We start from the raw sequence: 10,482 nt of genomic DNA on the forward strand, positions 1-10,482 counted from the left end.
CAGTGAATTTGCTAATGCACAGAGAGATTCCAGCCAGCCGTGAGGCACCGGGACAGACACACCCATGCGCTGGGCAGACCCTTGGCTATGCAGCGGCCCCTTTTGTGTCGCCCGGCAGCGCGGAGGGGCTTTGGAGGGGGGTGCAGCTGGGACTTCAGGCCTTTATTCTGTCACCCATCGAGCCAGCTTTAGCATTCATTTCATCCAGCTGCAACACAAGGAACCCCCAGGCCTGTCTCCCGTAAGACGCTGGCTGTAGCAGGTACCATAAGGCTTGGGGGCGCCTATGAACTTTGGCACAGATCAATGGCCCAATGGTCACCCCTAAATTTGAGGGGCCTGGGAACAGAGTGTTTAAAGGGGCGGTTTGTCCGTAACGACACCAGCCAGCCACAGGGACGTGAGCTAAGACCGGCTTTGGGATATTGTAGGACGGGAACGTCTACAGATGTCTGACCACAAACCAGCCCTGGCAAGGAACTGACGTGTCTGAGAAAAAGCTGAGATCAGTAACATCCTAACCTACAGGAGAAGGGACCCCGACATCGGCGGCGTGAGGAGTTAAGGCGGAGGGGAGAAGCCCGTACTGAATAGGCATTAGGCACAGTGGCGACAGCGTAACATTATAAAAGTCGTACCCCAGCCTGTGGACAGGAGGTGAGCGAGATGCAGTGTTTGGGGGGTGCCCGGATCACGGCCCTGGGGGATGAGGAGGAAGGTGCTGGTGAGGAGGAAGATAATGACTAACATTTCCGGTTGTTCCGCAAGGGGCGGTGCGAGAAAGGGGCGGCTCAGATGGACATTCTGTGTTACCGCTGTGCCCCTTCCTGGGCTGGAGCCTTTGGGACTCTGCTTAATGTGTTGATAAAGGATTACAAATAAGAAGTGTTTCTCCAGTGCAATGGGGTTCCCAACTGAACAGCAATTTTAATAACACTGGAACGGATCTAGAGACCAGAACCTGTCAGACCTCCCAGCGAGCACTGGGACTTCATATGTAATCAATAGAATTAATGTACAATTCATAGATCGAGCTACCACGCGCAGGCACCAGGTGCTGCGTGGGCCGTGCCGGGTGGGGGTCAGGAGAGCAGCTTCACCAGCAGCAGCCCAGTCAGGCCAGGCAGGTAGAGGGCGAAGGAGAATCGCCCCAGAGCCGGGCTGCTTCCGCTGTTGGTTAATTTCTCCGCAGGTTTGGCGGTCGCCTTTGTGAACACGAACGCGGAGAGTGCAGAAACTAGGGGGCTTCCAGTTGTAATGTCTTTTGCATATGTAGTAGCACAGCCTTTTGCAACAAATGTTGAGATATCTGAAGCAGATGTAGCTGGTGAAGCAGTTGTAGTTGAGGGAGAAAATCAGCCTGTTATTAGGTGCAGGCAGCTCTGGTTACTTCTCTGCCCCCAGAACCTCTGTCTCCACCATCCAGCAGTTCCCACCTCTGGCTCCCGTTACCCCCCCCCCCCCCGGTGCTCTCCCTGCTCTCGCTGTATCAGGGTCAGCATCTGTTGCCTTCTTGATTCCCCCGCGCCCCTTTCTGCAGCGCCACACAAGAGACTGAAGCTGGAGTTTGGAACCAGCTGATCGCTCGGAGGCAGCTCCTTCCCCAGTGCACGGCCCCCCGGGGAACACGCCCGGTTCTCACCATCCCCGGCAGCCCCGACCACTCGTTTCAGTTATTTTATAAACACCCCAAAGCGCTCGGAGTCCTGGACACACACTGAGAACAGAAGCTTCTGCACTGAGCAATAGTTTAGTTCCATCTTAAAACATAGGGGGTGGGGTCTAGTGGTTAGAGCAGTGGGGCTGGGAGCCAGAATTCCTGGGTTCTCTCCCAAGCTCTGAGAAGGAGCAGGGTCTAGTGAGTTAGAGCAGTGTGCGGGTCAGCTGGAAGCAGGACTCTTGGGTTTTCTTTCCTGCCCTCACAGAGGAGAGAGGGGCTGGGAGCCAGGACTCCTGGGTTCTCTCCCCAGTTCTGCATCATTGACATAACAACCCATCCCATGGCAAGAGACATATTGTCATAACTCCAGGAGCAGGGCGCCATCACTGGGAGGAGGGAAACTGGTGCAGAAGGGAAAACTTCCTAATTCCTCTCTCCTTCCCTCTGGCCCAAATCCCTCTTGGCCGCACTCTCCCGCCCAAGGGCTCAGCACAGCCCGAGGGTCTGGGAGACTCTAGGGGCCTGTCTACACTACAGCTTGGGTCAGTATGTCGCTCAGGGGTATGAATATGTCACCCCCCTCAGCAATGTAAGTTACACCAACCCGAGCACCGGTGCCCACCTCCCACTGACATCCCCACTGCCCCTCGCGGAGCTGGATTTATTGTGCCGACAGCAGAGCTCTCTCCCGTCAGCACAGAGCGTCTTCACCAGATGCGGTACAATGGCGCAGTGTAGACTGGCCCTAGGTTTCACCAGCTCTCTGGGGAGTTCCTGAGCCATGAGCGTCCCAGGGCAGCTCCCGCACTGCGGCCAGCTGGCAGCATTTACCTTTCTGTAGAATCCCAGCGAAATCGATGCAATAGGTCTCGTCCCCCATACAAGGGGTGACTGAGCTGTTGCATGGATCAGAGTTCAGAGAAAAGCAGGTTGGGCACTGCAGCCCGTTCTTGGTGGTGTTCTCCTTGGGCACTAAGAACCGAGAGAGAGAGAGAGAGAGAGAGAGACGGTCACAGGGTGGGTTAAACCTCGTTCAAACGGCCACACATGCCTGCTGACCTGCATTGGTCAAGCATGTGAAGGCCCCATCTCTGTCACACAGCAATCTCTGAACCCTGCAGCTGATCAGTTCCAGAATTTCCAGGTACTTTCTAGACACTTAGGGCCAGAACCCTGCTGTCTTTGGGAGAAATTGGAAACACCCTCCTGCCATCTGATCATCCCAGCCGCCTCTGCGATTGTCTCAGATCAAACACCTGTTTCATGGCCCCACTGACACCCCCACACTCCCACCTCCGCTCTGCCCAGTGTCCCAGGCGGTTCAACATGGCAACATCTGGAATGACTGATCTCTCAGACAGCAAGAAGGAGGATGGTGTGGGGAGGGGGAATGGGGGAAGAGGGGTATGGGGGACGGGCACTGAATCCATGGCAAGGTGGGGGAGATTTCAATACAAAGTGTCTCCAATGCATTCCCAGAACTTGCTGGATGATCTGGGCCCGGCTGTGTTATTTTCCCAACCGATCTCTGGGTGGTTGAAATCCCCCGTCACCACCACGTCCTGGGCTTTGCATGATTTTGTGAGTTGTTTAAAAAAATCCTAACTCACCTCTTCTTCCTGGCTAGCTGGTCTGTAGCCAACCTTACCGTGGATCCCCCTTGGTTTTTACCCCTTTTATCCCTACTCAGGGACTTTCAACAAGTCCGTCTCCTATTCCCATCTCAGCCTCTGAGCAGGTGCAGACACCTTTGCTATCGAAGGCAACCCCTCCTCCAGCTATCCCTGCCCGCCCGCCCGGAGCAAGCTGGGCCCCTGGGTGCAGATATCCAGGGCCAGCTCTGGCTTTTTTGCCACCCGAAGAAAAAAAAATTGCAGGGGGCCAGAGCAGCAAAGCGAAAAACAAAACACCTGTGGGGTGGCTGGAGCAGCAAAGCAGAAGAAAAAAAAAAAGGCCTGCCGGGCGGCCAGGGTGCAGGGGGACTCCCTGTGCTGCAGACGTGCAGAGGAGTGCGTGCCAGGTCTAGCGGGGGGGAGAGGGGAAGACAGAGAAGTGGGGCCACCAGGGCTTCAGCAGGGCGCTCACCCCGTGCCCCCTCCTGCAGCGCCACCTGCCGGGAGGGCTCCGTGCTGCTCCAGTCAGCGGGGAGGGAAGGACATGGGTTGCCCTGCCGAGCCTGCTGCAGGGGGCTCCCCTCTTCCATGTTGCTGCCCCCTACAGGGCAGCAAGGGAACCAAAAAGAAAAAGGGGAAAAAACGGCGGCCGGAGGCCACCCCTTGGAATCTGCCGCCTCAAGCACGAGGTTGCTCGGCTGGTGCCTGGAGCCGGCCCTGGCGATATCCCAGCTGTGTGTGTTCACCCCCCACAGCTCTGTCACACCAGTTATGTCACAGTTTCATTCACTGCTTCAAACGCTGAAAGCAACAGGAAATCACATTGTTTGGGGAAATGGCCAAACTGGCAAATTTGTCACACAAAGACCCATGGGAATAGATTGGCCAGCGATGAACAGCCCTGGGGCTCCGAACCCAGTTTCCAGCAGTAGAACAGGGAGATATTGGAGCAGTTTCCCACAAGAAGAGTGGGGAGGTGGGGGCAAAGCCCCCACTAGTTTGAAGGTGGAGCCTGACAGGTTCGGGGAGGTTTAGACTGGAGCCCAGCCCGGCTGCTGCCCCCTCTCTCGCGTGCAGCCCTCACCCGTCTGATTTCACAAGGGCCCGGACTGTTCCAGCCCCTGGTTTGGGGACCCGCCAGCGACAGGCATTTCAATGGCGACAGAAATGACATTCGAGTGAATGGACGTTGGGGGCAGTAAAGGGGAGAAATGGGAACAAATACAATTTTGCCGGGGCTTGTCCACATCAACCATTCGACTGTGGCAAGATGGGTCGGGGTGTAAGCATCTGCCAGGGTGTGAATCGACCCTGCGCCAGCCTGCCACGGCCTAGCTGGCCACGTGCCCCCTGCTAATTGCAAGAACCGTTCATTAATGTGCTTTGAGCTAGTTCCCTTTCAAGGCACGTGCATCAGCAGGGGGCACACGGAGAGCTGGATTCACACCCCAGCTCAGTGCCATCTAACTGTGCATGTGGACAAGCCATTAAAGAGGGACAGTAAAAACAGACCCCTAACTTACCTTCCAGTTTAGCCGCGTTACAGTTATCTGTGTTGCATATTTCGGTGCTGAGCCTCACATACTTTCCCTTCCCAACAGTGAAAGAGATGACTTCTTTGCGGTTATTCTGGTCTCCTGAACAGCCTCTGGAGAAGGCCTTGGTCTGTGTCCCCTCTGTTTTAAAGAAAGAAAACAGAAAAAAGGAACTAAGAGGTGAATGTCGAGGAGCAGGGAGGTTATTTTACCTCCGCGTTTGGCTCTGGGGTGACGCCGCTGGTAGCCTGAGTCCTGTTCAGGGCCCCACGATTCAGGAAGGAGGTCGGGTTGGTCGGTGGGGGAAGGTCAGAGAACAGCTGCGAGGACAACTGAAGGGTTAGGAAACCTGCCTTAGCGCGAGAGACGCCAGGAGCTCGATCCGTGGAGCTGAACACAGAGACGGTTCAGGAGTGACGTGATCCCGTCTGCCAGAACCTACCCGGGGAACAAACATTCACTGACGGGCTCCTCAGTCGGGCGGCGAAAGGTCGGACGCCGTCCCGTGGCTGGGAGTTGGAGCCGGTCACACTCAGACTGGGAATAAGGGGAAGGTTTTTCACAGGGAGGGTCATTAACCACTGGGACGATCTCCCAGGAGCCGGGGTGGATTCTCCATCAGGGACAATGTGTAAAGCCAGATGGGAGGTTTCTCTCCCAGCTCTGCTCTAGGGATGATCTGGGGCAGGTCTCTGGCCTGTGCTGGGCCAGGGGTCAGACGAGATGATCCCAATGGTCCCTTGTGGCCCTGGGGTCTAGGACTCGGTGGCCGTGTCTGCACTGCCAAGTGAACCCAGGTTAGCCACGCCCTGGGGTGAGCGTCTGCACTGCGAAGCCTCCCAGGGGTTAGATCCACCCGGACACCAACCAGCCGGTGCTGCACTAACCCCGGGGCAGTGCTAGGCCTTTGGGGGCATGTCCCAGGGCTCCTAGCACTGCCCTGAGCTGGGCCGTTCTCTGCCGCGAGTCTCTGCGACGGCGTCTCTGCCTGAGAGCCGGGTAGAGCCGGAGCCGGCTGCAGGGAACGTGGGGTTTGAAACGTCACCAAGGTCTGTGCAAACCGGCAGGTGATTCAGTGCAGGAGAAGGGAGTGGGGAGAAGGGCAGGAAAACACGGCTCTGCAGGAATTATGGGAAGGCGTTGGAGGACTATCGGCACCGTGTGAAGTAACCCAGGTCACAGCCGCGTCCCCACTGCAGAGTGGGCGGGTTCCAGCCAAGTTAAAGTGGAGCCGGGGTCTAAGCTGCACCCTGAACTGTGTCAGCTGAGCTCACAGCTCGTATCCACGGAGGCTAAAGGGGTTTGTGGGGGGGTAGTAGGGGATGGTGGGGGTGGGGGGGCAGGTTGGGGCTAAACCCCGGGTCACAGCTCACATTAACTCTGCAGTGAGGCCACACCGTGAGTGGGGGGAAGTTTTAATCAACCCATTTGTGACTGTGCTGGGAAAATTTCCTGAGTGTGGTCAGATTGAGAGAGAGAGAGAGGCATAGATATGACAGAGCACATTAAAGCTGATGCTGTGCTATGCCTCCTTCTTACAGGGAAAATGGAAGGAGCCATTAAACCTCTTTAATTCAATGGGAGCATGAACAAAGCCAGGTCTGTAACTGAATTTTCGATTCCAAGGGGCAAACATTGAGAACTGAAGGGAACCAGTGAAATCCGCCGGCCTGAAGAGCTCAGGGAGCTGAACACGGAGAAGGTTTGGAATCTCTTTAAGTCAAAAGGGCAAAAACCATCTTGAATTTGCATCCCAAGCTAGGGGGAAAACGTGTTATGCCGGGCTCCAGGCCTGAGCAGGGGACTAGCAGCTCAGACAGGACATTGGGAGCCCAGCGTGTACAAGGGATCTTGGCGCCAATTTCCTGTTTTTAAACATGATTCAGAACGTGCATTTCCACCAAAGCAGCTTCGCTTGTTGCAGCGCAGCCATCCATTGGGGAGCTGAATACTCAGTGAATAAAGATCAATAACTAAAGCCCAAGGGGTGAAATTCTTGCCCAACTGAAGTCAATGGGAGATTTGCAGCTGGCTCCATGGGGCAGGATTTCAAACCGCTGTGTCTTCCGGTCACCATGTAAGACACTGTAACGTTGCCTCAATCAATCAAGCTTTGAGCACCGCCTGAGTGCTCTGTGCCATGTTGATGGACTGCTTGGGGTTGGCCTTAGTGATGAGGCTGATGACTGCAGGGTAGGATGTGCCTGGGTTGAAGGTAATGTCACCTACCCAGTGTATTTTCTTCTGCCATCATAAAGCAGCCACGATAAACCGTGTCTATTTGGCAGGTCGCTGTCGGATTGTCACAGGAGTCCGCTGAAGCAGGGCACATTTTGCATGTCACAGTCACTGCTGGAGAAAGAACGAGAACAAGTGTTTCCTTCTTACTGTGGCGTAACAGCGTCACCTCCCTTAGCCCCAGTCTTCCCCCTCTGCTCCAAACTAGCCAGGGGGTTAATGGACCCAATTTCCCCCGGGACCCTCAGCACTGGCACAATTTCATCCCCTGGGGGATCCCATTGGGGACAGGTGAAAGGGATGATGCTTTCCCCAATCTCCGCCCACAAAATAAGCCCCACCCACCCCAGATGTGGCTCCCGTTAATGGACCCAATTTCCCCCGGGACCCTCAGCACTGGCACAATTTCATCCCCTGGGCCAACAGTACCCAGGGGTCCCATTGGGGACGGGTGAAGGGGATGGTGCTTTCCCCAATCTCCGCCCACAAAATAAGCTCCGCCCACCCCAGATGTGGCTCCCGTTGTGCAGGTATTCACAGTACTGGAGAGTCACTCGCTTCGCAGCCTGTGTTGGCTGAGTCCATTGCACGCCCCCCCCCCGGGCTCCTGGCAGCCCCCCGTGGCCCTCGCATGCCCCTCCCATCCCTTTCCATTGCAGGGATGCCATGTAACCCCCCCACATCCTATATCATGCCAGGGGCTCTGTGTGTCCCCCCATTCCCCATACCATGGTCCCCCATTCCTCCCCATACCAGGGGCTCTCCCCACCACCATCAATTTTCTTTCTGTCTGGGAGATCAGCTGCTCAGGGTATAACATGTTAAGCTCCATGGGGACGCTGGGCAGAGCTGGGCTGGGGGGGTTGATGGGCTGGAAGGTGTCAATGGTGCCACCCACTGGTTCTTTGATCAACACACAGTCACAGGGGGAGCTTGCAAGTGTGGCTGGTCTGGCCAGACACCAACGGCTCTGTGTGTCCCCGATTCTCCCCTTCCGGTTTTGTGATATTCCCCAAAATCAACATGGTCCTGCCCAGTGATGTCTAGACCATCCCCTGAAATTCTGGAGTTGATGGAACGTAGCGTTAGAAAATTATTTAGTTGCACAGAAATAGGGAAATACCACTGAGGTGAGTGCGGCCAGGCTCTCTGGGCTCCCAGCCGGCCTGCAGAGGGGTCTGACGGAAAGGTTTGGGGTGCAGAGCAGAAGCCAGTGTCTTGGCCCCTAGGCTCGTGGGGATTGCTCCCCATTGGGAAGGCTCCACTGGACTGGTCCCCGCAGGTTTACACCTGGTTACATGGCCCTGAGCTTTAGTTAAAGCCAATTTTGCCCACATCCCTCTGGATCAGCCCAGCCATTTGCAATATGTGGGGGATGGGAAGGATGGAAATTGTCAGGCAAAAGCTGTGTTAAACAGAACAAAGGGACATTCATTGTCTCCTGTTCCCCAAATTACCATTGATACAGTCACGTTAACCACAGCGCGTGGACACGCACAGACCTCTTGGGGACATGGAAGTGAACAATCTCCGCACTTCCGTCCTTATGTACAGCACCCTGCACACAAGCTGTGTAAGTGCAGCAGCTTCTTATCAAGAGTCTAAGATTTTCAGGGTCTGATGCTGATCTAGTCTGAGCTCCTTCATAGCTGAAACCAGAGAACCTCCCCCAGCCCTTCCTCCATGCACCCAATTCTGATGGCTGAGCTACAGCCGATATTTTAGAAGGATGTCCAATCTCGGTGTAAAGAGTCCAAGGGATGGAGATCCCCTCGAGAAGCTGCTGCCAGGGCTAATTCCACCTTGGACTGGTCTAAATTCAGCTCCCAGCCACTGGAGCTCATTCTGCCTCTGTTTGCTCGGATGGAGAGCCCCCTGCTACCGGAAATTGTCGGCCTGATTCCAGGTTACACTCAGTCCCCAAGCAGTGTCATTTACTCCTATATTAGTCCCCTTTGTGCTGCCAAAGCCGGGCAGAGGGGCCTTCGAAGGAATAAGAATCTAGGGCAGTGTCCAGTAATGCTGTACCTCAGGCCTGGTCCACACTCAACACTTAGGTTGTTATAGCTACGGCGCTTGGGGAAGTCACACCCTCAGCACTGCAGTGAGGCCAGTCTAACTCCTGGAGGAGATGGAAGTCGATGGGTGAATCCTTCCCTCAACACGGCTTCCATCGCTTGGGGAGGGGAGTTCCTAGAGGGATGGAAACCCCCGTCCATTGGGACAGGCGGCGTCTTCACTAGGGGGCTCTGCCAGCCCATCTACAGCACTGTGGGTAAGTCATTACAGTAGCCGTAGTGTAGACAGGGCCCTGTACCCCACCCAGAGCTAATCCCCCCTCCTTGCACATGCTGGATGTTCCCCTGACTGGGGATCCGTGGGGTGTAAACTCTCAAAGTCCAGGAGGGTTACGTGGCCACAGCAGTGGATGACTCACCTTGTGCACTCGTAGCTAGGAGAGCAGGGAGCAGGCAGAGGATGAAGGAAACCATCCTGGTGCTGGGAGGCCCACGGGGCCGGGCTCGGAGCTGAACGGAGCTTCTCACGGCTGACACAGCGAGCGCTGCCGGGGGGGAGAAGGAGAGAGACAAGACCGAAATGAGAAGGGAAAGGGACTAACAGCCGAGATTCGGGGGGTAAAGCACCAGGGAACAGAGCTGCACAAACAACAGATTTTTTGGTTCACTGGCAGTTGTCAAAGATCGGGGAGGGGGAGGGGAATCTTTTTTGGTCGGCCCAAAATTCAAATCCAACTAAAAACCCGAACAAAAAATGGTTTTGTTTCTTTTTCAAGTATCTCAAAGTATTTTTAAATTGGTTTTAAAATAAAAATTGCCGTCAATTTTGAAATGAAAAGACACTTTGAGTTGAAAAAAATCAAACCATTTAATTCTGGAAATGTCAAGACAAAACATTTCCTTTTTTCTGGATTTGTTTTTCTAGAATTTTTTCATGCTGAAGCAATGCAGCAAAATAGACACAAATTTGTGAAATGTTTCAGTGGCCCCAAACCTGCATTTTTCAGTAGAGAAAAGTTTTGGTTAGAGAAATTCTCCCAGCTCCCCATGGCACAGACATGCCCAGCAGGAGCAGGGTGGGGCTCCGGGACATCCGGAGACGGGCGCTCGGTAGGGCAATCCCTGTAATAGTCATTGCTCCGGACGGAATCGTGGTGACCAGCAAAGCGGAGACGTCAAATGGAGCCAGTGAGACTCACGGGGACATGACCTGCCCCTACCTCACGAATTGTTACAGCAAATAGCTTCAGTGTAGAAGGAATCGGTTAAACAGCAAGTCAGCCTATAGCCTGGGTCCTTACTGCCAGACGGCCAGGACCCCAGCAAGCAAAGGGGTCCATTGACTTCAACAGTTACCCTGGTGAACACCAGCTGGGATCCGGCCCCATTGACTCTCATGGAACTACGACCGATTGACC

The 10,482-nt window shown here is 54.9% G+C and overlaps 1 protein-coding gene across 1 annotated transcript; it reads right to left on the reverse strand.

Annotated features, from left to right (window-relative positions):
* Positions 1 to 1,082: 1,082 nt before the first annotated feature.
* On the reverse strand, positions 1,083 to 7,140 carry LOC120390108 (phospholipase A2 inhibitor and Ly6/PLAUR domain-containing protein-like). Its single transcript, XM_039512420.1, has 4 exons — positions 7,038 to 7,140; positions 4,797 to 4,949; positions 2,492 to 2,632; positions 1,083 to 1,324 (listed from the first exon to the last, which is right to left on the reverse strand). The coding sequence occupies exons 1-4, from the start codon at positions 7,138 to 7,140 to the stop codon at positions 1,083 to 1,085; spliced, it is 639 nt and encodes a 212-aa protein (XP_039368354.1).
* Between the last annotated feature and the right edge of the window lie 3,342 nt (positions 7,141 to 10,482).

Source organism: Mauremys reevesii, linkage group 24, assembly GCF_016161935.1.
Source record: "Mauremys reevesii isolate NIE-2019 linkage group 24, ASM1616193v1, whole genome shotgun sequence".
Taxonomy (NCBI): Eukaryota; Metazoa; Chordata; order Testudines; family Geoemydidae; genus Mauremys; species Mauremys reevesii.

What these genes read in the sequence shown, in the direction of transcription:
- LOC120390108 (XM_039512420.1), bottom strand. Translation starts at nt 7,140, where the DNA reads ATGTGCCCTGCTTCAGCGGACTCCTGTGACAATCCGACAGCGACCTGC. An exon ending in GGCAGAAGAAAATACACTGG is followed by an intron (nt 4,950 to 7,037) that starts GTAGGTGACATT and finishes TCTTTAAAACAG; the next exon opens with AGGGGACACAGACCAAGGCC. An exon ending in TAACGCGGCTAAACTGGAAG is followed by an intron (nt 2,633 to 4,796) that starts GTAAGTTAGGGG and finishes CTCGGTTCTTAG; the next exon opens with TGCCCAAGGAGAACACCACC.